The sequence below is a fragment of the Gopherus flavomarginatus genome, chromosome 10 (genome assembly GCF_025201925.1).
Source record: "Gopherus flavomarginatus isolate rGopFla2 chromosome 10, rGopFla2.mat.asm, whole genome shotgun sequence".
Classification (NCBI taxonomy): domain Eukaryota; kingdom Metazoa; phylum Chordata; order Testudines; family Testudinidae; genus Gopherus; species Gopherus flavomarginatus.
This window is the reverse complement of record NC_066626.1, coordinates 59,476,091-59,500,083: the sequence shown is the minus strand read 5'-3', so window position 1 is coordinate 59,500,083 and position 23,993 is coordinate 59,476,091. Positions and strand designations below refer to the sequence as shown.

General features: G+C 37.4%; 1 protein-coding gene across 5 annotated transcripts in view; it reads left to right on the top strand.

Annotated features, from left to right (window-relative positions):
* The window catches only part of ARHGAP15 (Rho GTPase activating protein 15), a 457,670-nt gene that overhangs the window by 316,490 nt on the left and 117,187 nt on the right, over window positions 1-23,993 (top strand). For all 5 annotated transcript variants that reach the window (XM_050969300.1, XM_050969301.1, XM_050969297.1 and 2 more), the window contains one exon: window positions 4,141-4,218. In XM_050969300.1, the coding sequence (XP_050825257.1) occupies window positions 4,141-4,218 (78 nt within the window). The remainder of the gene's footprint in view (window positions 1-4,140; window positions 4,219-23,993) is intronic.

Genomic DNA, 23,993 nt, shown 5'->3' with positions numbered 1-23,993 from the left:
TCATATGTTACGTCTCCTGTACATAGATAGTTTCCAAGAGTTCTTGACTACCGATTCCTTTTTGATTTCTCTGAGATAAACTTTATCTTTAGCCCTCTATAACCAAAGGAGATCTTCCTGATATGAACCATAATTTTCAGTATTAGATTGCAGAGCTCCCACTGGTAAAGGGCAGATAATGAAATGGACTGACAAAAGGCATATATAACCGATATATATTATGGAATTATTATTTGTTTTTCAAATAAATTGGTCAAGATAAACTGAAGCAAGATATGTCTGCAGCAATATTTAAAACAAACAAACATGTAAGCAATTCAACTCAGTTAAGTTAACAAATGTGAGGCCGCTTACTGAATAGGAAGCATGAGAGTAACCTTCAATTACACTGCTCTACAGCCAAAATGCTTCTGAAATAAATGTAGTCCAACTTCACTAATTCTGGGTCACTGAGAACGAAAAAGATGCTTAAAATTGTTGATTGGCCCTAATTTTCAAGATATGCTATTGGGTCAGTATATACGACCCTTGACTTGGGAATGGCAGAGGATAAGTGAGTTATAAAGGGAAGGGATCTCAATTTAAACCAGAAATGACTAAAATACATCTTTGACTGGATCTGTGAATAAATCTATGACTGGGTTTGGACAGTACTTGCTTTTTAGGAAAAACAATGAATGATGCAATCTGAAGCTGGTATTGTGTCATACATGATATGAATTGCATCATGTTATTCCTAGAAGTCATGGATGATGCAATCATAACGAAGCTTACATCACTCTGCTGAACAAATTGCCCTATATCAGCTCTAGAAATCATACAGTGTCGTGCTCTCTTATTTGTCAATGTCTGATTTTGCAAAGGGACACATTTCTGTTTAGCCAAAGTGAGCAGAGGTGCCTCGTACTTGTGTGAACAGTGCAGATAACTTCTGCTATGTTTGTGGTGAAGTGACTTTTGCATCACAAAAGCACAGTATAACCACTATGGTTAAGAAAGCCTATCACCTTTCTTTTGGCTGCAAAATTGGAGATCAGGACAAGAGGTGGGCCCCACACATATGCTGCAAGACTTGTGCAACAAATCTTCGCCAGTGGTTGAACAGGAAAAGGAAGTCTATGCCTTTTGCAGTGCCAATGATTTGGAGAGAGCCAACAGATCATACCAGCAATTGTTACTTCTGCATGGTGCCTCCAGTTGGGAAAGGTGTGTCAAAGAAGAAAAAGTGGACTGTGCATTATCCAAACATTCCATCAGCTATACGCCCAGTATCTCATGGAGAAGGACTGCCGGTTCCTGATGCACTAGAATCATTCTCACTTGAGTCAGACGAGGAAGAGGATGAAACTTCTGGTCCTGAACCATCAATGTCACAGGATCCACATTTTCTCCCATCCTCCTCCTCCTCCTCTGAACCACACCTCCTAACACAAGGTGAACTGAATGACCTTGTCAGGGATTTGGAACTACCCAAGAGTAAGGCAGAGCTGTTGGGCTCCAGACTACAGCAGTGGAATCTCCTGGCAGGCTATCAGGGCAAATGGAGCCCATCAATGCTTGCAGACTATTGCTGGACAGTGACAAGAGATGCTCCATTTAATAAATACAAGAGACAAGCCAAGAAGCGCCGAGTAGACACTGAATAGGACTAAACTATGTACAGAATAGTTTTTTGCCTTTTGTTTCATAATAAATTTTATTTCTATAACCCTTTTGCTGATTTTTAAGTGTTACATAAACAGGACAGGTGAAATATTATCATGTAAAGCAACCATAAACACATGAAAAGACCTAGGTTTACAATTTATGATTAAAACTCTACTATCTACACAATAGACATAGACATAAAATGTAAAAACTTAAATATCTGAGAAACAGTAGCCAATCAGTTGTTTTAATTGTCATATTTGAATTCAGCACATCAAAATACATAATAAATATCACATTTTATCTCTGAAGCAGACTACTTCTCAAAAATTGTAGACCAGTGTTATCAAATCAGTATGGTAACCTGGATATAAAGCATCCCAAAGCACCTTTCAGAAATAATAAAAATTAAATTGTACGAGACTGATACAACTGGAACAGCTTCAGACAAATCTTGTTTTGCTTAGGAAATCTCTGTCATAATATGCCTGCTATACTTCAGTTCTCAAGCTGCTAAAAATATATTGAATTTGTGTATCAATGTATAAGAAACTTTGGGAACAGATGGGTTCAGAATGTCTGCAATGTATGTGAGTTTATATGTGGGCAAGGGTTGAAAAATATGAAGGATATTGAAGGTAATGTCATTTTACCTTTGGAGTTCTTACTATGCTTGTATGCTTATTATTAATATTATAGTAATAAATGGTTAGTAATATTTAATATTTATATACAGTTTGTTGCTTTGACAATGTTTATGATGTCAAATATTAAATAAAGGGATGAGTACTGCTGCCAACCGCTGAAAACTTTTTCTGCCTTTCTAAACAAACTATAGTCAAATCTTTTGGAAGTTTGAGAAAAATCAGATTCTTGCCAACAGTACTACCCAATTTCCCTCAACATACAGAAAGCATCAGTAGAGCACTTCTTCCTTTCCACCGTTCTTCTTTACCCATTTCTTACATGCATAGACAGGTCTTTTTGAACAGGACTGAGGCCCAATGACCTATTATCCATTTGCAAACTCAAGGGTGAAATTCTGCCACCTTTGAAGCCAATGGGAGTTTTGCTACTGACTTTTGTGGGGACATTTCTACCCAAAATCTCAGTTTCAAGGGCCCAGTCCTAAAATACACTCACATCATCTGGAGTAAACAAGCTGCCCATTCTCCATTTGGCAGCAGTAGGATTCCCTGTAATCCCTCCTCTTTTATCTTGTTGACCTGTTATTTTTAAATTTCAAATCATTTCTGAATTTTGGTCAGTCCTGCAGTGTAGTGTATAAGTTATAAGTTGTAATATGAGCTGTTTTTTTTTTAAAAATTACTTTCAATGATAGCTTTCAAAGCAGAATTTAGTTTACTACTTAGGAGGAATGCTGAATCTGTCTTGGGCTGTACCACATGCTAATTAATGTAGGCTTTTTCTGTAGAAAAAGTCAGCCTTCTTATAAAACAATGTGGGTAAGATTTGGGTTCCAAGTGACTAATAGCTTCTACAACTCTATTATGGAGCATTGGATCTCCAGTAAACCTCTGTCTGCATCATGCTGATCTGTGACTTTTACATTTCAAATGGCATTATACGGTTTAGTGTTTTAAATTTTCGAGCATGCAGATTTCTTCCTCTGTTCTCATGAGAATGGCAGTTCTCATGGGAATGGAGAGGTAGGTTCTTGTGTGCATTAGCATGTTCCCGCAATGTGCATTGGGATGTAAGTTTAAGAGTGTCTTTTTCTAATTTTAAAAGGGTATATCAGCAGACCCTGCTATAGGAGATAGTTTCCTCCAAAAGATGATACCTGATCAGATTTAAGGGTGAAATGGGACTCCCAAGGTATCCTTGAAAACACTCTTCATTATCTGCAATAAAATTTCCAGGGCTTTAAGTCATCAAACTCAATCAACTTAGTACAAAACAAAGCCATAGTAAAACACTTTGTAAATAACATAAACAGCTCTCTAAAATGCATACATAGTCTTACATGTCATGGTTGCATGGCAATAATCTCACTGAATACATGCAATATCAGAAATGCAATTCACAACCTTCAGCTCAAAAAGTCTGTGTCTCTACCTGCGAAGTTCCGTTAGCCCAGCTAGTATAAGTAGTTAATATACACTTGCACAAATTTAATTTTACATCTTGTAGAAGGTATTTGTACACGAAAACACAAGTTAATACTTATGCTACTCTTTTTCAAGCTAATTGAAATATCTCTACCTTTACCGTAAACCTGTGAGAGAATTACTACAACATTATAATGAAGTATTTGGGGTTCTATTGAGTTAACCTACAGTTTTGTTTTTCTGTGTTGCTTTAATCAGCCAGGAGGTATCATATAATTCTGGTCTTTGTCAGGTGGTTTATTATCTAGTAGTTCACTGTACTATTCTTCCCCATATTTGCTAGGACATTTATGTTTTCTTGACTGTCATCTTAAATAAAATACTCACATGAGCCAATATGAAATATGTTTTCCTTTTTCAGGTCTGGATGTCGATGGAATATACAGAGTTAGCGGCAATCTGGCAACAATACAGAAGTTACGATTTGTTGTCAATCAGGGTAAGTGATTCCTTCACCCTGGTAATATTTTGTTTAGTACATAACTGTCTCAGATGACAATATTTCAGAATCTGCTATACAATAGTGGCACAGAATGATGAGTTGCATTTTGGGGAATGATAGGAAAGGTGGAAAGATACAGCAAACAACCAAAGAAGTAGGTAGGGTTAGGAGACAGAAAAGAAAAATAAAACACCGGAAAAAAAAGGGAAAAGTAGTAGGGAGAAGGGCGATGAGAAGGAGAATGAAAGAGAAAATGACAGGAAAAAGTGAAGAAATTAAACAAAATAACAAGAATGAGGCATGCATGTAAATCAGAGAAACAGAGTAAGCAAAGGGATAAAAAAGGAAGAGTGAAAGTAAACTGAATATTGAATGTGAAACAATAGCTGGAAGAAGTAGTGCAAGAATAAAAAAAATCATGAAACAAAGAAAGATCAGAGGAATATATAAAACATAGGTGCTGAAAAAGAAGAAAAACAGAAACAAGAACTGGGGATAAATTCTGGTTCCACCGAAGTCAATGGGAGGTCTGCCATTGACTTCAATGGGATCAGAATTTGACCCTGCAAAATGAGGGATGATGAACAGTAAAATGAGCAAATGAGAACCAGAAAAATAGTCAATATTCAAATTAAATTTTATATTAAAATTGTATTGGTTTTTCACAAATATTACCCAAATCAATCCTGCATCCATCAATAGATAATATGTTACAGGTGTGGAAGTCAATATAGGCAGTTAGTAAACAAATACGTCCCAAAGCCACTCAGTGTTGAACACTTTACTGTTCTCGGCAAGGGTTAAGCATACAGCATTGCCATTTATATAAAGGAACTGGTAAACATCACTGACCATGAGTCTCTAGGCAATGTATCAGAAACTGAGCTAAAATAAAGCATCTCAAGTATGAAGTAAAATCTCATACATTAAGGATTCCAAAATAGATTTATTAGTAAATTAACCAGTTCTAAATTCTAAGCTGCTATAACTCTTCCTTCTTGTGATTGCTTTTGTTGAACAAAATTGCCTAAAGACTGTTGTTAGAATAGCAACTTGTTTTTAGGGAATCAGATGATGTTCACACTCTGCAGAGTTGTGCTGAAGAGGTGGCTTCCTGGAACTCTAGTTTGGGGAGCTAAGCAACAAGTGGACTTGGAATCCTTCTTCTTGACCTTGCAAAAAAGTGGTTCTGTCCTACAGAGTTGTAGGAGAGAGTTGTGAGTTAACAGCTCGGCCTGCTGAGCACTCTCTTTGCTGCTTACAATCCAATAGGGCAAAATACATTGAGTGAATGCTGTTGGCTAACAGTTTAGGAAGTATACTGTGCCCCACATCTGCACTGGGCCAATGAGCAGGTGGCTGAGATATTGTTGTCAAAGAATCCTCAGACACATTTCTGTGTTATTGAGCTAAGCTGTATCTCCTGGTTTGCAGTAGGAGTTACTGTAAATCATAAAAATGGCCTACATACATGCATTATGAGGCCGCTGGATTGCACTTAAGCAGCTATAATCAGGCTAAATCCTATTTTGGACCCATCATGCCTACTTTTCCCCTGCTCCCTAGTGCTCGGTGTTTTGATGGCATAGAATTTTCTTCACATTGCTGAGCACTGTACATGTTTCTCCACACTGTGCAGAATCCTCTCTGCTCAGGTCCTGAGCATCAGGGCCAGATTTGGGGGGCAGACCACCCAGGCAACCATGTAGGGTGCTGGGCTTAAAGGTGTGCTGGGCTTGGGGTGCTGTTTTTGTTAGCGACAAAATGGAAAATAGAATGTTTGAAGTAAAATGTTTCAAGTATTCCATATGTGGATTCATTTTTCACTAACCGCCTAGAATTGTCTGGACCTTTGTAGAATCTCATGGAACCTTCCAGACTTTCTGAGAACTACATTTTCCTTAAACCTCCTAGAATGTTGTCAGCCATGCCCTAGCAGGTTGTAAAGGTGGGGATAGGGGGAGGGTAGTCAGTCAGTCTTATATGACAGGGATAAATCATGCATGCAAATCGTGCATCAAAGTCGTTAAATGGGCTACAAATGCAATAAAAATAAGTATTCAAAAGCTTAACAAATAGGAGGGGGGTGCTGAAGGTGCTCCTTGCCTGGAGCACCATTTGGCCTAGGGCTGGTTCTGCTAAGCACTGAACTCTAGTGTTTTGGATTTCCACACTTTTTTTAGCACAGCTTTCCAGCCTGCAGGACTGAGCTCCTCTATATCTGCCCTCAGCCCCTAAGAGTATAGTTGAGCCTTATCCTGTGAGGTTCTGAGTGCCTTGCAGTGCCACTGGAGTCTTGGCTTTATAGACATCAATGACATAACTCCCACTGATTCTGACAGGGCCAGGATTTTACCCAGTGAAGGGTGTGGACACTCTGCACTTTGTAGGAGTGGACCAAAGAGCTTTCACAATAGTAAAGATATTTTGTCATAATAGGAAATCGTCCACAGTTCACAACAGTTGTTGGCCCTTAGCTCTAGCTTAGTGTTCAACACTTTTAAAAGGTTTTATTGTTATTCTTAATTTAGGGTAGTAATAGGAAAGAGTTTTACTTTATTACTGTATTTTGAGACAGAATAGAAAACATCCTTGTTTTTCTTGAACTATTCAGGGCCACAGGTTGGACTTGTCTTCTATAAATGGAGGGTAGAAAGTTTTTTCTTATGTTATTTCATGTTTACACTTAACTTTGAAAAAGTAAAATGCTATAAATGCTCTCATATAAGTGATTGGTATTATTAATATATTTCTGTTTCTCCCATCTCTAATTTTGGTACATGTTCACTCTCCTGTCATTCATTATGGATTCTAAAAATTTTGAAGCTCTGTAGCTGGCATATTTGTTTCTAAAGGATACATTAGAAATTCTTTGACTGTGAATACAACTACATGACATTATTTTGGAAAACTATATAGACCAAATTCATCCCTGTTGTAACTCCATTCAATTCAATCTAAGTGAAGGATGTCACCACTTTGAAAGTGATGGAATTTCACCAGGGATGAATTTAGCCCAGTATCTTTAGATAAAACTGAACTGCCAAATTCATCCTGAACCAAGCTATGGCAGAGCTTTGTATGTATATGTGTGTGTGTAAATATAAGTGTGTGTGTGTCAGAGTTTTCAAATCACATATTTTACTGTGCAAGCTCTAGTCAGATAGCAGTTCAATTTCTCCCATTTCTGGAGTAGTTTCAGCTTTTCATTCCCTGGTCTTTCTTCTAACATAAAGTGCTGTGAGAGATAAAGAGCCTCTTTTTTTCTTTCCAATCATGGCTCTAAATTGCACTTTTTATTTTATTTTTTTGGTGGGCACTCTTGCACATGCAAATCAGGTAATTAGATGCACAATTATCTAAGTTACATATGCAGATTGAGGCTTTTCTCTATTTCAAAGGCTGCCCATGCAAAATTTGCTAGTTTGAAAATGTGGTCTATAGCATCCCAAGGCAAAAATCTTTATTGTTTGTTTATTGTTTATTTAGAAATTTATTTTGGTGCCTATTGGCAAGTGTCTGGATGTTTTACATTTATGAAAACAATCAATAGTTTCTGTATTAAAGCACTCAAGACTGGCTGGACTTCAGCATTTATCATCTTAAATTTTCTAAAGACACAGTGTCAGTTTCCAGGTATTTTATCTGCCTTGAACTTGTTTTGCACTTTCCCAAGCTATAAGTAGTGGCCATATGACTGACAACTGGACATAAAATCCATCAGAACCCAGTGTATGAATGTCTGGCATGTGTAGACATAAGCAATATAGGGCGACTTTGTGGAATTTTACAGAATTCATTCAAATGCAAATTTGACTGTGGAGAGGAAGGATGTTTGCCCAACAAGGGAGGGATGCCAAGCATAGTAGTCCACATGGAAGAGACCACAAAGATGGGAATGAGTCAAAGTGAAAGTCTGGCTTGAAAGGAGGGTTAAAGTAATGTGAGAGTCAGCAAAAGAAAATGGGAGAAAAAACGTGTAGTGAAAGCCTCATAGGTGAGGATATAGAGTTTGAATTTGTTATGGAAGCCAACTGAAACTCAGTGGTTCAATCTGAGCTTGGTTGTTCATTTGAAAAGGTACAAACTAATGCAGATTGTAATCAGAATTAACTTGTGACTTAGCAGTGTGAAGCAAAACTAGATCCTTCATGTAATGTGTGTATATCACTGCCAGGCACAAGATGGCAGAAATAAGAACACGCAATGATATATTGAAGGTCTGGAAATAAAATGGATCAGCTTGAAGTATGAATTCTTTGTTGAACTGTAGGTTAATACTGATGTCATCCCTTCTATTTCTCCAGAGACACGCTTCCTGATTCTGCCCGCCCCCGCCCCCCCATTTACAACTATTTTACACTTGTGTGAATGGATAATCAGGCCAATAGTTTTCATTTCATTATAGTTTGATTGTGTAACATACTGCTTCTGCCCCTCTGTTTCCAGGAGAAATAACAGGAATAAAAGCATTCCCTATCTTTATTCACTTCCTAAAATCTTTGCTCAACACTATCAGAAGAATGGAAAAATAAATCTTCCATAAAAATATTAGGTCTGTCCATCCAAACATTAGCTCACTCAAAGCTACATTACTGCTCAAGTTTCCATCTAAAGTAGAAGGGTTGATGCTGTGAAACTGGTCAGAAAGCTAAAGCACTTAGCTCCTATTTGGTAGCATAGAAATACCAGGAGGCCTTTCCTCTGGTTTATGCCACTGTCAAATTTGAATACTTAAATGTGCAACTAATAGTACATTAGGACCATTTTGACATTCTCTACTGAGAGCATACTCTGGAAACCTAACTTTTTATTAAGTAGTCAAAGGAAATTAATAGAAAAACGATATCTCTAAATAACTGACAACGTTTTATCTTTTCATCTATTTGTTGTGTTTCAAAGCCTTTGTTTATACAGTTGCCTTATCCTAGAGGTACAGATTGAGGTTTTCAAAGCGGCCTAAGGGACTTGGATGCCCAGTTCCCATTATAGCAGCTTTGAAAGTCTCAGCCATAGACCTGTTTAGGCCAGATCATGTTAGTCCTCACACAGGTGCACGCATGGGGATATGTCAGGGAATCTTTTCCATAGCCCTCTAGCAAGGGTTTCAAACCCTGCTGGCTCTTTTAATAGTGTGTGCCATGAGCTCAAAGAGTCTCTGATATCACTCTTTAAAGAATCAGTATTTTTGGTTTGTACGCCTAGGAAATGATTCACACATAAGAAATTGCTTTCAAGGAGCAGGCCGCAACTTTATTAATTTAAGTGAAAAGAACCCTTCTCTGGTGCAGGGGACGAAGAGACAGACAGCTTTGCATTAGTCTGCATGAGACTTAAGTCAGTTGCCACCCTGACACTACACTGGGTTGCTGCCAGTGGCCTCCTGGGGTATTGTGCTTGGGTTTACCCCAAGAGCTAGCTCATGATAGACTCCCTGAATTGGACACTATCCCCACAGCGCAACACTATTTTATTTTTAATTTTAGCATCCTGCTAGCTTACTCCTGACTAATGAGCCCAACCTCTAGGCTGCTATGTGGAAGGTAAAAAACCTGCCAGACATTGGCCAGTCTAGTCCAATGGGTAAGTCCCTTCCCCACTCCAAAAAGACCAGTCCCACAATATACTTGGGACCCCAACAGGCAACTCAGAACAAATAAAGGAATGTGAGTTCACTCATCACAAGCTGACTGTGGACAGTGTAAAGATGAAAACTCACCTCACAGAATGAGCCCTGCGGTATCTAATCAACTTCCCCAGCCTCCTTCAAAAGAGCCAGTCACTATCCCAGAAATGGCTTAGTTCCACCTCCTGTGCGCACTCTCCATGTGCATATGAAAAAGTGTGGAGGATGGCAGTGTGATTTGTGTGTCATGTGCTGGAGTGGAGCATAGCCAGCCCCACCCCGGAGGTACCAAAGGCCATTCAAGGTGTTCATCCCCTGCCAATCGATCAAAATCACACCCTGATGCTGACATGAGATGAGGAGGGGGAATGGGCACACTTTGTCTACATGCAGGGCCGGCTCTACAGTTTTCCCCGCCCCAAGCAGCATGCCGAATTGCCGCTGCGGGCGGCGGGGGCAGTCCGTGTGCCTTAAGGGCGGCAGGCGCTTTTCCGTGGCTGTAGCAATTCGGCCGCAGTTTCTATGTTTAGCTGAAGCCGCCCTGGATAGCTAAACATAGAAGCAGCCGCCGAATTGCCCTCACTGCGGAAATGCGCCTGCTGCCCTAAGGGCACACAGACTGCCCCCACCCTCCGCTGTGGCAATTCGGCACACTGCTTGGGGGCAAAACAACAGGAATTGCCGCCCCTTGCAGAATACCGCCCCAAGCACCAGCTTGGAATGCTGGTGCCTGGAGCCGGCCCTGTCTACTTGTTTCAGGGACTTATTCATATCTGCTCATAACCTGCTCATTTACAAATCGTGAAAGTGCTAGAATACGGTGATATTCAGTAGTATACTTGACAGGGTTGTGGTTGTTGTTTTTTTGTTTGCTTTTTGTTAATCCCTCTGTCTTCATTTTTTTCACGTAGTCTAAACCAGACAAATAGTATTTTAAATGATTTTTTATTTTGTTTATTTCATTTCTCTTCTGTAAGTATTTTGTTTCTGCGAAAATTTATTCAACTATAAGTACTAATCAACACTGCCCCCGAGGGCCATTTGAATTCCAAAAGTTGAACATGTGTTCAAAACTTATACAGGCAAAATGCTTGGGGGTTTATTTCTAAACACCAGTTGATTTTGGCATTCCCCTGCCCTCACTCCCCAAAAAAATCTGTATTGTTCATCTTTATTAAATAGTAGACTTTTTTGGTTTTAAAACAGATGGAATCTGTACTTAACAGTGTAAATTCATTATCATAGAAAAAATTCCAGGCCGCCTACTGTATTTTAAGTGTTTTAAATAGAATGAACTCAAGAGCAAAGCACGAACTCTGGTCTCTGTTGTTGTACTGTTAATATTTCAGTATCAAAAACTAGATGAAAGAAAAAATAGAGTGGGTGGGGAAGGTAGAAAAAGCAAGCAATCTGACAATTGTCTATTTCATTATTAAATAAGTAATAGGAAGAAAGGGGAAAAGATCAGAAGAGGATTTTCAAATTCTATGGGTGTATTTTCTAATAAAAACAAACCCCAAATCCAGTCCTTTAATTGTTTCATTTGCTGAATTGATTTTTCTTTTATTATTGTCCCTTAAAGTTAGGTAATTCCTAAAGCTAAACAACAGAACAAACGATTTTATTTGTTTAGCCCATTGCATGAGGTTTTCTTTTTGTATGGAAAGCTGTTGATATTGCATCTTTTTTTGCTTTTGATTATCTTTGACCAATGATGTATTTTTTCCACTAAAAGCTGAAAAGATCACCTGTTCATAAACAGGCCAGACTATAACATCTTTCAGCACTTTGGAAACTTTCTGAGTCATCATTTTTCAGCATCATTGATTTAAGGAGCTAGAAGTTGCAAATACTATTGGCGACATAAAGATAGTCATAATTTTTCTTATTTTAGAAATATTTTACGAATAGCACTTCTGGAGGGAAAGTTAACAGTAATCTGCGAACTGTAACCTAGACAATTTGTTGCTCTTGTAATGGCTTCAACCTTAGCATGAGGAACTCATCAGGGTTGTCCATTCTTCCTGCTACTTTTCATGTTGCCAGTTGAATCTCTGGCAGTTAAAATTTGGAAGCATCCAGACCCTGTGGGGATAGTCCAGTGGACTGTAGTAAGCAGGAGCACTAACTGGCAGTATATTGGTGATGTTATGGTCATTCTGAAGGATCCAGCCAACAAAGCTACTACATGTTTTTGATTATCTTTACCTTAGTTTTTTGGGAAAAGATAAACTGAAATAAGTCATACTGTCGGTGATGCCCATGTGCAGATGAGAGCGACATAAACAAATGTATGAACTCATAGCTGTTAGAATCCAGTCCAACCAGCTGAAATTGCTCACATGATTCAGAATATTCTTTAATTTCACTGTCAAACCTATGAAAAATGAGACCTATGCTTTCAACATATATGCTAATCTATGTAAAAAGCAACAAAGAGTCCTGTGGCACCTTATAGACTAACAGAAGTATTGGAGCAGAGGCTTTCGTGGGTGAATACCCACTTTATCTAATCTTTGTTAATCTATGTGAAATCTGTGCTGATCCCAGTCTAGTTATGGCATATAGTGTCCACCTCGCAGAAAGCATCACTACAGTTGGAAGTCATTGGCACGCTTGTTTCCACGCCCATTTAGTGTGGCAAGGAATGAATATATTATCTTGGATACTAAATTACCATCCTCAATATGGGGTTAATATACATTGGTGTGCTCATAGGGCGAAGCTTACTCTGCCACACTTCCTATGCTGTACCTATTTTGTGGCTAGAGAGGAATTCAGTTTCTGGGACTGTCAAAGAAGCAGTTTTCATAAGCACTAAATTAACAAAAAATCCAGCTATAAAGGGTTCATAATACCTCAAGGAAGCACTGTAATCCTATGCAATTGCATGTATGTTCAGGGAAACTAACCATAGAAATACAAATTTCAGTCTTTACTGGTTCATTCAGCAAACAAGGCAGCTCCTAATTTTCTTTATATTCAATCCTTTGTTTGCAAAATGCTTGCTACTTGCAGTTCAGGTGACCTTGGGTGCCATTATTTCTTTGGAATACCTTGTGTTAACTGTAAAACACAATTTACTATCCAAATATCAGTTACTGTGGTTTTAGTTCTTATGTACTATTTCAAGAAGAAAAAGAAATATGATTTTTTATGGAGTTTAAATATTGCTGCAGAAAGCAGCATGTTTGTGATATGTATAAGAGAAAGGCCAAAGATATTGGAATTAGTAAAGTGAGCTAGATTAGAAAAGGTACATTTATTATTAAAACTATCATCTCAAGTTAACAGATATTATTTTGGTTAAAAAATTTAAATACTTCTTTTGTGATCCTACTACAAGAAAAAAAAACTCAAATATAGGTTCCAGAATTTAAAAAAAATCAAAATTTTAAACTACAAATATGTTAGTCAATTGTGAATATTTATTAACTAAATAATTTAATAATAAAGAAAATGCCTACTTGATTAATTGTTACAGAGTAAAAATTACAATAAAACTGTCTTGATCAGTGCTTTGCAGAAGCACCATTACTGTCTGTGCAGTTGTTTAACAAGGATTTAATTGGAAAGATAAGTGAATGCACATTTAAAAGTATTGTTAATTTGCTTTATAATCACCCCATCCCTCACAGTATTGACAGCACCAGGCACAAACCCCTTTCTCCTTTACAAGTATTATTTTCCATATGTGCACAATAAATTCTGAGGTCGTAATTGGAATTTTTACGGATTCCAACATACCTACTATATTGAGTTTATAGGTGCAATATTCTCTTTCTAAAGGTAACTCATTAGTGACATTATTAGTAAAATCACTGAACTTTTATTCACGTTTTTTTTAGGAATATCTGGCTCCCATTTATATTTTGCTGCAGTTTGAAAAGACCAATAGAAAACCTCATTGTCCTTTTCTTTTCCATGTGACACCATAATGCCAGTCTTGGAATTCAGATAGCTTGAAGCTTATTGTTTTTCGTTTGTGTTGATATTTATTGTTCTACAATGGCTTGGACAAGAGCAAGAATCGAATTGGCAAGTGAAGGTTTTGAACCATATGAGCATCTAGATCACCTTCAAACATCAGGACTCCTCAGCTGTATTACCATATCAGTTATCAAGAAGCCTGTGAGAGGAAGAAAACAAGTGGAAACATTCTGAAGATATTTTCTCTGCTATTTTTGATCATGTTATTGTACTATTAAAATAGTACAGATTTTAGGAACCTGTTGGAGCCTAATGTCTGGAGCTGCTCTTATCAAGAAAAGAGAAACCTGCATTGATTCAGCTCTGCCTCTGTTGGCAGAGCCTTTGTAACTGACAGAGGATTGAAGTTGCCTTTGAAACTGGCTCGTCAGGTTAGCACAAATGGGTTGGGTGTTTTTAAAGCAAGCATTTAGAAGAAGAAGAAGCTACTTTTCACAGCTTTATTTTTTTTTAAATAAGAAAAAATAAAGTTCTGCTCAAAAACACCCAACTGTTTCCACTGACCCAACATATCCATTTCAAAGGCAGCTAGCAGCTTCAGTCCTCTGTCAGTTAACAAAGACTCTGCGGGCAGAGGCAGAGTGGCTTCAGTACAAGCTGCCAACTACCCGATAGCAGCTACAAACTTAAAGGTCCAAATGTCTGCAGTGTTTTACCAGTGTAGTAAGAATGCTTAAAAATGCAGAGGTGGAGAAGGAAAAATTCTCTTCCAAATAACTTTCTTCTTTTATATGTTTTCCTTCTATTTTAGAAACATATATGGCAGCTAGTGTGGCCAGTAAGTTTCAGCTCATGCAAGTATAGTGAAACAGATTAGATTCCTCCTTTTATCCAATTCATGCATTTGAAGATAGCTTTTATAAAATAATTGATTATACCTTTCTCCTTTTTATCTAAACCTGGATTCTAAATTTAGAACTCAACCTCATGCACAAACAACTTCTTTTCAGATGAACCCGTGAGCCAACCTGCATTACTGAATATGGGCCTGATCGTGAATCTTTTACTTGCTTTGGCGAACATTTACTCATAAATAGTCCTTCTGGAAGTCAAGAGGTGTGAAGCCATTGTGTGTGTGTTAAAATTCACTTTTGAAATATCAGGCACTGCTTGATTTTTTGCTAGATGAAGAACCAAAATGTCTTGAAAGCATCAGAAAATAGTTATTCTTTTCTTTCACATTGTTCAGGCAAGAAAAGAAAAATAAAACAGACTGAAGTAATTCTCAGGAATAATTATAAAACAATTTGTTCTTGGGTTAAGACCTGCATGCCAAGTTGCAGCCAAGAACATCATTCTTCTATTTTTGCCAAGTTATAAAATCCTGAGAACAGAGGAATACAATGGAAAGGACAAATTGACCGTTAACTTCAACAGCACAGAAGTGATGTCTTAATGCCCTTGGTGTGCATATGTTGTTGATTAAGCCTTTAAATGCTCCAGTAGGAGGAGCTTTCCTTTTCTCTTTCTGAAAGGAAAAGGGGAAGGATCTTTAAATGACCTATCTTAAGGTTCAGACCTTTTATTTTCATTTGGAAATGGGTCATTTAAGTAAAGGATATGCATGTTACTCCCTTCTTTTGGGGAGGAAGAAGAAATAGGTACAATACCACCAACATATCCATTTTGGAAATGAGAACCAGATTCCACACCTGATGGGGATAATAGTCTGTTTATATTTCACTGCACCCTGATTTTGTATTTTTATTGTTTGCTCATATGAAATTTAAAAAAAATAACTGTTATAACAGTAATATTTTTTCTAACTCAGCTAACCTTGTTCTTGGTGCCTAAGGACCAAGGACTTAGAAGTATTAGCATATGTAGCTTTCCAGTCTTCAATCTTAGAACCAATATTTAATGCTACAGAATGTATTATCATACAGTTTCCTTTTTAACCCACTCAGTGAGTAAGTCAATAAAATGAGGAAGAAAAGGTAATAAGCTCAGTCAGCATGAGCAGCTGCAATCATACCATGAATTTTATGGCATGCATTGTTTGGCCATGCCCATAAGACATGCCTTTTATTTCCTCTCTACTCCACAGAACTATTTACATCATAATAGAAGTTTTGTTTATTAGCACTTCAAAAAGTTCAATTTGAAAGGGCCCTGCTTTTAAAGACTTTACAAAATTTTGGGAGGTAGCCATATATTGGGATGCTGTCAGTCTTTGGGGGTAATTTCTTCTTTCATGAATTGTGTTGCTCTGATATGTCAGTATTGAAGAGTCCAAAAACAAGATTCAAGGTAAATTATTTAGAATGACACAGTGAGCGTCAGGGTAAAATTAAGCAAATGAAAATGTACTAGGTACATTTATAAATGAATTGTACGAAGTGTGGAAAATGTTCCATACAGTATAAACTGAGGGCCCCATCTTGTGAGTTGTAGAGCCGTTAATAAGAGATGGTGAAATTCAGTTTTATGTAGGATGAGGCCTAATATGACCAAATAGATTTTTTTTCCCCTGTAGCTAATGTCTATAATTCTGTGATTAAGATGTAATAGTGGCAAACAAATAGGAGCTTGCAATATGAGCCTGCAACAGAAAAAAGCAATGTTATGCATGGGTGTACATTATGTTATATTGTGCTGGGTGGTATTAAAAAAAGAAATCAACAGTTACCACACTGTGGAATTTGACTTTATCATGGTGTTTGTGGTATTCTTTATACGTAGAATGGGCAAAACCACAAATTCCATGTAAATGTTGCTACTGTAGGTGGCAAGTGCTGATTTTTTTTGTGGTATATTCCACTGTAGAGATACTTCATGTAAGAGTAGTGACAAGGTAACACCATTCAAAGTGTCAGTAGGGCCTGACCTGGAGTACTGTTGACAATTTCGGGAATTTCACTTTCAAAACAATAAAGCAGCAAGATTACAAAGAATACTAATAAATGTGTAAAAAGTTGGAAAGTACTAAAAGAAGAAAGACTAAAAATACTTTATTATGGTCTCAGAAAGTATAATTGAGGTGCAGGAATAAGATTGTTCTGTATATCTATCTATCTATCGATATAGATATAGATAGATATACAGAGTGAATGTGATGACATAGTCACAGCTGATCACAACTATATTAGAAGAACTAGTTTGATGCTAAAATTTACAAGTACAGTACCAGTAAGATAAATTGGACAATGAGGCAACTGCCATGAGCAGTACCAGAGACACCTTCAATGGAAATGGTTGAAAAGGGTTTATATAATATTCAGAAAAGGAGCAAAGGAGGATGTGGACTTGAAGACCTCTGACGTAGCTTCCAGCCTTAATTTCTATGGGGCAGATTATCCACTGATGTAAATTATCATGGTCCCACTGTAGTGATGATTTACCTCCCCATAAATATAGGACATGAAAAGCTTTATAAAGAGGAGTTCTCCTTGAAAGGTTTTGACATCACCAGTGGGGTGCACTCTTTTCCAACACTTTTCACTTCACAGATTCGATGTGCCTTAGGAAAATCTTCATACTGAAAAGGAATTGCCCTTCTTAAGAAATTTTCAAATCACTCATGCCACTTTTTATATTTTCATAATATTGTAAATTACTGTTTTCACTAAAATCATTTCTTATTCCTCATGACCTGAGTAGAATTATCTCATTAGCTAATTGTCCCATTTCTGAGAAGTGTGTTCCCTTAAAGTATTCTGTGGACATTTAAAGGGCCCATTTAAATGTTCACATCATTACTATTTCCCTGAAATACACTTCCCTATATGTATTTTCTTCTCCCCCTCCTCCATTCCACCCCAAAATCTTCTCCTTAGGAATACCGCTAAAAGGATATTATTATTCTGTAATATTTCTTTTTGACTGTGCTGCTCTAAACAAAGAAAAAATCCCATAAAAACTCTTAATGTTTGAAGTTATGCCTGGTACCTGATTCTTGGAAGTGAGTGCACAGCTGTGCCATCCTGAATTTCAGCACTATGTAATCTCTAACATTATATCTGTTATCAGTGAAAGTCACCGTAAGATTGTGTCTAGACATCTTGGGTCAAAAGGCCATTTCCTAACTCTGATATAAAAAAGTAGTCTGACTCAAAACCTTGGATCTGGCCAATGATTTCAGTAAGGTTGTGGATGTTTTTATTTACTGAAAATCAGCCCATAAGTGTGTGAACCTGCACTTAACATGTCTTCTCCTGTTATTCTTCTTATTTATTTATATAGCACTGTAATTGCATATAACATTTTGGAACCATTAAAATATATTCAACAGAAGATTCTCTGTCAAGTTTGAGCATCTTTGCTATGGTGTGATGGCACAGAAGGGCCAAAAATCTTCCATATATCCCCAGCTAAGGATTTCCCCACTAAATGAGGCAATATGTTATGCATAAGAGTGATTTCAGTACAGGTGTATAGAATACCTGTTTAAACTGCTAGCACCTTAGTTACTGTTAAAATGAAAGCTTTTGGCCAGCATTTGGGGGTTGGACTAGATGATCTCCTGAGGTCTCTTCCAACTCTAATCTTCTATGATTCTAAGATCTCCAGCCCTTTTGGAGCCCTCAGGCAGCGCAAAGGAGCCAGATTCTGACCATTCTGACCCCTGATATTTCCCCTTTACTGGTGAGTGTAAATCTGGGGAGCTGGCTCCTCCATCAGCTGCACTCCATACTGACAAAGAGGACATATCTGGGACAGGAGGTGTTGTGTAAACATCAGGGCAGAGCTATGCTGTGCTATACAGATCTACAGCAGGCATAAGTAAGAGCAGCCCTTAAACTGCTCTAATTCATGCCAAGGTCAGTGTAAGTCAGTCCTCACAACCAGGGATGCATCAGTGGCTCTCAGATGCCCCCCCTCTCCCCACACTCTGGGGCACTGAACAGAGCTCAGCTGGGGAGAGAATCTACTCTTTTAACTTAAGCCCAGTATAAAACCCGTGTGAATAAGATTTAATCTTACTATAGGTCCATTGCACTTAGGCATTGCAGGGCATGCATTTTTTTCTCATTCAAATTTGGGATGACTACTTGGAAAAAATTGATATAACCAATTTATGTTTAATGTGTCCATGACACATGTATTTTGAGATATAGTCATCCCTCAGGTGCACATGCCCTACTCCTGCTGAGATCATTGGTAGTTGTGAGCGCATAACCAAGCTCATAGTTTGGTCCTTTGTTTATGCCTTGCAATATATAGTATTTTTAAGGGTATCAAGTTTCCCCAGTAAGAACTTTATTGTTGTTGTTATGTTGCTCTTTCTCTGTTTACCATAACACAGATCTAAGGTGTAATAGGTTGGACTGTTGGGGTATGTCACTGCAATTAGCCGCCTGCAGCTGGCCCATGCCGGCTGACTCAGGCTTGCAGGGCTCAGGCTAAGGGGATGTTTAATTGCAGTGTTGATGTCATGAAGTTCTGGGATACCTGGAAAAAAAGCGAACTTCACTCTGTTTGTTGCATTTTTACTTGCCACCAGTGAGATATACCTTTCCAAAGTAATTAGTTTTTATAAATGGGAGGCTTCAGAAAAATCTTTCCAAAGTCCAAGATTGTGTGCTTATAATACAGAAGATTTGAGAATGGCTGAATTAATGAGATATCAGGACTGGAGACACAGTGGATGTGAGATTGAAATGAAGAGATGTATAAGTGCTGGTGATAGTGTCTTTTAGCTATTACACAAACTTTTCTGGAGATAGTGTGCAACATGGGAATGGAAAAGGACAACATGTGAGGTCAAAGTCTAGTTTGTGTAGTGCTGAAACAGGGTCCTTAATAAAGCAAAGATTAGATGCTTTCAAAATGTGTTATTCAAGGACAATGCTGACATCAGCTAAGAAGTCAGAATAACTAACATTAAAATGAGTAGGACTCTGGGTGCAGAAACAAAACATATTATGGCATGAAAATAACTATGGGTGAAAACTACATAATGCCTGACTTGAGATCTATATGTTGGGAACAAGATGGAATTGGTTATGCACAGGAAAAACTTAGAAGGTCAAAATAGAGATCTGGAGCTCTGTATTGAGAGGCCTAAGTTAAACAGTGATAACAAGCAGACATCTGTAGTAGCTGGCAGAGGAATACTGAGGTCTTTGCTATTTCTAGCCAGTCTTGGTATGACAGATGATTCACTTAATTTAGGGGTGGAGGGGAAGGAATATTTTTGGTCTTTGCAAGTTTAAAGCATTTGTGTAAATGAAAATGCCTTTATAAAAGGAGATTTGTATTTTTATTTTTTGAATCAAAGACACATGACAAAGCATTCAAACATAATGCAAATAATTGCAAACTGATGTATCCAGCAGTTCAAAAATGAATAAATAATTCAGCTTTTACACATGGGCAATCCTTGCTAAAAATTGCAAATCAGAACTCCTCTGTTTGAATGTATTTTATTTTGTTAATGGATGCACTAATATGAAAGGCATCTAATTGTATAATGTATTATTAGTCATTTTCTTTGGCATCCTATTAACTTTAAATAATGCTAATATTTAACATTTTATAACATGCACAACAAAATTCTTCCTTTTCCAGCAGAAGATAAAAACATGCATTAATAATAAATTTTTCCAAACTATCTCTATTGTGTATTTTCTGCTACATATTTTTGATCAAAAATATTGAAAATTCAGCGTACAGATCATGTAAGTTGATATTTTATAAAACATCTATTGTAATTTTTTTATAAATGCAATATATAGAGTGTAATCTGGTTTAATTAACTCATTTGAATATTGAGCAGTATATAAAGCATGATAGGACATAGCTAAATGCATCCACTAAATATCTTTTTAGTGATGGTTGAATCAAAGTATATAAAGTAGTGGTTATTTCCTATTAATGGCAAGGATCTCCACCACAAGTTGTGAACACTACAGTTCTGGCTGAATATAATAACCACACACACACACAAACACATGCACTAATATTATGCTGTAGTTATCTAACAATTCCAGAACTCTTCTTGTGCTAGAAATAAGATGATTTGCCGGACACAGCTGCAGCATCACATGGGAACTCTGTGAGGAGGCTTTTCTTTGTTTATTTTTAATGGGCCAAATCCTGCTCCCATGTTATCTGAGTGTAAGGGAAATGGAATCTCCTTAACCCACATAGCTTTCTTCACACTAATCTGACCAATGCTAATGATAGTCAGGCCAGTGCTAAGAGGAGCAAGGGAAGGCCTCCACATATATGGCCTCTCAGCTCAATGCTGATAATATTATTAAATAACAGCATGTTCAAAGCACTTATCATCCATAGATCTCAGTTTGCAAAGATAGATCAGCACAATTCTCTTTATTTTACAGATAAGGAAATTGAGGTATAGGGAAGTTGAGTGATTTGCCCAAGGTCCCACAGAAAGTCAGGGCTGCTCTACCTGGGGACAGTCAGGAAAGTTAATCCAATTTAAATAAAGGTGTGAATTTAAAGAGGATTCATTAAACCTATGTGGAGGCTCTCATTCCCAGTTAGAAAGGCCTTAATTTGGTTGATCTTAATTCACTCCTAAGGTGAACACCCAAAGGGTTTTTATTATTTTCTATATAATTCTATGTATTATTTACTGTCTATTTAATATTTATTGGTATCATTAATTTGTAGTCATTTCTGTGAAGCTCATCACTGTAGCATCCTCATCATCTGAGCATTCACATCCATTAATAGATTTATGCTAATACTGCTGTGATGTATGGAAGTAGTAATATCCCCATTTTACAGGTAGACTGATTAAGAAACTTTCCAGGGATCATGTGGGAAGTGTGCAGGAGACTCAGGAATAAAACCCAAATCTTCTGGGTCCCAATCCTTTGCCTTAACCATGAGATCATCCTTTTCCACCTCTTCAGGTTTTTCAAGTGGCCTTGTGCAGGCCAAACTCAGGTTGAGTCATGAAGATCTGGCCAACTGGCTATGCACACATTCTAGTCTAACATTAGGATTTAGCATATATGATGGTATAGGTCAGTGTTCCTTAAAATCTTTTCAGACTGGCAAGTCCTTATGCGGAATCAAAAATTTTCAAAACCCTCTTATATTTACTGTAGAAGTAAGAGTAAAAAATGTATCATTGATGACAATGATAAGCCATATAATTTACTTGTGTGACAGTTTCAAAAGGTTGAGCGAGAATACTTGATCTTGAAGATATAGGTTGTGAGAAATGGGGGAATGAGATTTTCTTTGCTTTCAATTGTAATACATTTTTCAACACCTTGGGACCCTCCCGCCCCTGTTGTCATAAGGAGTTGTGTCACAGTAATTGAGAAACTCTGGCTCAAGTGATTAACAAACAAATACCGGCCTTTCCATTTTGTGGTCTACACCAGCCAGTTCTGTTGCTGCAGTTCTCCTCCAGACAGGCTTCTCCCTGAATCAAGCCCAATGGTGGTAGTGACTGAAAATAGTTGAAAGTTCATGGCTATTCATTGGCCAATGTGAAAATTGTTGTTAGATGCAGCCCTTGTGGACAGGTGTACTTATTAGCACCCAGCTTGATTATTATCACAGCTTGCAGCAGATGGTATCCTTGATGGCAATTTCAGCAGAAGTGCCAATGACTAAATAGGCAATGGAACCTGTACTACCCTCTCTTTCACCTCTAAAAGGGATCTCTCCAAACAGATTTCAGAGACATTGGGCAATGGGTGCATAGTGAAGCTTGCACTGCTATGTCATTTGATGCATCTGTCCTTTTGATGGTAGAGAGCTTTGGTCTTTGTATAAACCAGAGAAAATAAGATGAACAGCTTTATTTATATCCTCCTTGTTGTTTAAAAGTGCTATTTGGAAAAGAAAATTAAAAAGAAAGAAACAAAAGTGTATTGGATTATTTCTCTTCAAATAAATATAGTGCCAGTGAAAGATTGACAGCAGTGGAAACTGGAGTCCTCCATTTATCCACACTTCATTTCTATCCATTTATCCACACTTCGTTTTTAATATCTGGCTTCAGCAGCAGATTGTAACCATAGAAAGTCTATAGATTTTGGGTGAAATGGCACTCCCTTTTGGATTCAGTTTTATAAAAGAAAACAATTATACACAGAATGCATGTCTTTATTCTTTGTTGTACATTTCAGAGTCTCCATGAATACTCATTTGCATGTGTCAGTTAATGCTGCATCTTGTGTTGGCCAGTAAGAGGCATGATTGCTCTAAATTGGAAGCAGCAGGCACAGGGTTTCTTTTAAGAATGGGGGTGGGGGTAGCCATCCACTCATTCTGCTCTCAAGTCTTCAGTCAACATGATTTCAGAACAGTTGCAAGTCTAGTTACAGGGATAATAAATCCCAAATTAACTGGATACGCAGATTTCACTTCCATTAGGTTTCACTTTTTAAAATGACATTCCCTTCACTTTATCTTTTTCAATGACCTTAACATTTAGAGCAAATGAAATCTGGATTATTAGCAATACTAAACTTGTACTTCAGGAGTGAATAATTAGAACACAAATAGTTTCCAAGCTGGCATACTTATTCTTATTTCTTATTTTCTTTATATGTAATAGATTGAAATAAACACATTCTTTCACTTTACGTAGTCACTGAGCTGATTTTGTAATACAAATGAAATATTTGGTAGCAGGACTGAGGCAATGCAGAAATTCTGTTGTCACTGATGCTAACAATAAAGTCTATGCACACAGAAAATAATATGGAAACCTTTTCACACCCCTTTTTTAATGTATGCAGTTTAGTCTCAGGGAAGCTGGAAGCCGTGGAGATAAATGTTTCTATGTAATCCTTATTGAAAAGTATCTACAATCTAAAGGGGACAAAAGCAGCTCCTTGAAAACTACCCCCAAAGTCTTTCTTTTCTTATTGTAATGTTTTCCATTAGAAGGAGAGTGTAAAAGCTACCCATTCCTATGGTTGATGAGAAGATTAATAAAAATACCTCTAAGAGGCTTGCTAATGTACATACTGTATGATAATAACTTCTTTCCAAAAAGTTAAAATAGAAAACTGCCTTTCACCCATTTTCTCAAGTGTTACGGACCTTCCATGCTCTTCATTAGGAAGGAAAAAACCTTATAAATAACATACTAACTGTATAATTCTATCTAAAACGTTAGAAAGTTTTACATGCATTCAGTTTTACAACTAAATTACCTGCAGTACAATTTTTGTTTTCAGTAAGCAAAGGAAGAAGTATGTAAGAGCTATTGCATTCC